The sequence below is a fragment of the Cyprinodon variegatus genome, unplaced genomic scaffold, assembly GCF_000732505.1.
Source record: "Cyprinodon variegatus isolate N-32 unplaced genomic scaffold, C_variegatus-1.0 Scaffold1589, whole genome shotgun sequence".
NCBI lineage: Eukaryota > Metazoa > Chordata > Actinopteri > Cyprinodontiformes > Cyprinodontidae > Cyprinodon > Cyprinodon variegatus.
In genome coordinates, this window is record NW_015152042.1 from 10,856 (window position 1) to 12,239 (window position 1,384).

General features: G+C 41.9%; 1 protein-coding gene across 1 annotated transcript in view; it reads right to left on the bottom strand.

Moving 5' to 3' along the window:
• Positions 1-1,180, bottom strand: part of LOC107104007 (DENN domain-containing protein 1A-like) — a gene marked incomplete at its 3' end in the record, with an annotated part of 11,940 nt that extends 10,760 nt beyond the window's left edge. The window contains exons 1-3 of the mRNA XM_015403890.1: positions 1,096-1,180; positions 963-1,012; positions 58-177 (exon numbers count right to left, since the gene is read on the bottom strand). Coding sequence (XP_015259376.1) covers positions 58-177; positions 963-970 — 128 coding nt within the window. The remainder of the gene's footprint in view (positions 1-57; positions 178-962; positions 1,013-1,095) is intronic.
• Between the last annotated feature and the right edge of the window lie 204 nt (positions 1,181-1,384).

Below are 1,384 nucleotides of genomic sequence, written 5' to 3' on the forward strand. Positions count from 1 at the left end.
TTACTGCCTTCTATGTTCTGTGATTACAACCGCCACCCCTCACACACACATACTCACCTGAGAATGCAGTAGCAGGTGTGAGCTCCTGAGGAGAGCCGACAGAAACCAAATCTTTGTTTGCTCTCAATGTCCGTCAAAACGAATGTGAAATTCTGTCCGACATGGTTGATTGTCAGGCTGCAGAGGGCAACAGAGAGCATGAACGCATTAGCTACTAGAACGTTCAAACTTTAGTCAGATTATCAGCAGCATTGAACTCATGCAGTTCAGCCTCCAAGCAGAGAGAAACGGACCGGCTCCATCTCTCAGTTTCCTACATTTTGGTCATTTGGACATAGAAATATATCTTCCTTATGTCTCTGTCTATAGATCTATGTCAGTGGAGTCCTAACCTTTGGTCCCAGGGGCCAAAAGCTTGATCTTTTTTTTTTTTTTTTTTATCACAAGCTAGGTTGTAGATTAGAAATCTAAAAGTTTCTGTCAGGTCTTTTAGGCTAAAAGAAAAAACAAAAATAGAAATAAAACAATAAAACATGTTTTGTAGAACTTATTTTAATAAATCAGCCTGTCAGCAGGTCTGTACTTTAGTAAAAGTCACTGCATACCTGCAAAATGTTACTGATTGCCTGTTAAAATAATCAGATTTTTAGGTTTTTATTTTTACTTTGAAAAAAATAAAAATAAAGCCGCCCAGTCATTTTTATGCATTCGTATGTAAACATCAACTTACAGCCATTTTTAAATTGCTGCAGATTGTGATTAATCTGGACTCCCCCTTGTTTTAATCTTTTATTTGTATTTTTCTTAACCATATTGTGTTAATTTATCGGATGCATTTCATTTCCGTCGGTCACTGTTTGCGGTTCCCAAAGTGTTAAAGAACAACGACGCATGGCTGATCAGCTTCAGGCTGTGTGGATAGCGGGTGTTTAGGGCGCAGCTGCAGCTGCTGCTGGGCGTACCTGTCCATGCTGAAGGGGAAGCAGAACTTTGGCACAGTGAGGAGAGTTTCCTGTGAGACACAGAGCACCAATCATCCCACAGAGCAAAGACCAGAACCTTTCTACAGACTGAAACCTTTCATTGTGTTTGAACCTGATCAGAGTAGTCTTCAGGGAACTGCCGCTGCACCTCCGGTCCTGTTTCAGGGGGACAGAAACAGACCAACAGTTAGACAGAAACAACCAGGCGGCAACAACGGCAGAATTATTATCAATAAGCATTTAGCCGTTTGCTAGTTTCAGCTTTGATAACCAGCATGAACAAGAAGGGAGCGGGGATCTAAGAGTCAACAGGAAATGATGAAAGCAGAATGAGCTCAACAGGAAGGAATTCTCAGAAACAGGCGACCAGCTCTGCTCAGGGCCGGAAATCAGCCATGCAG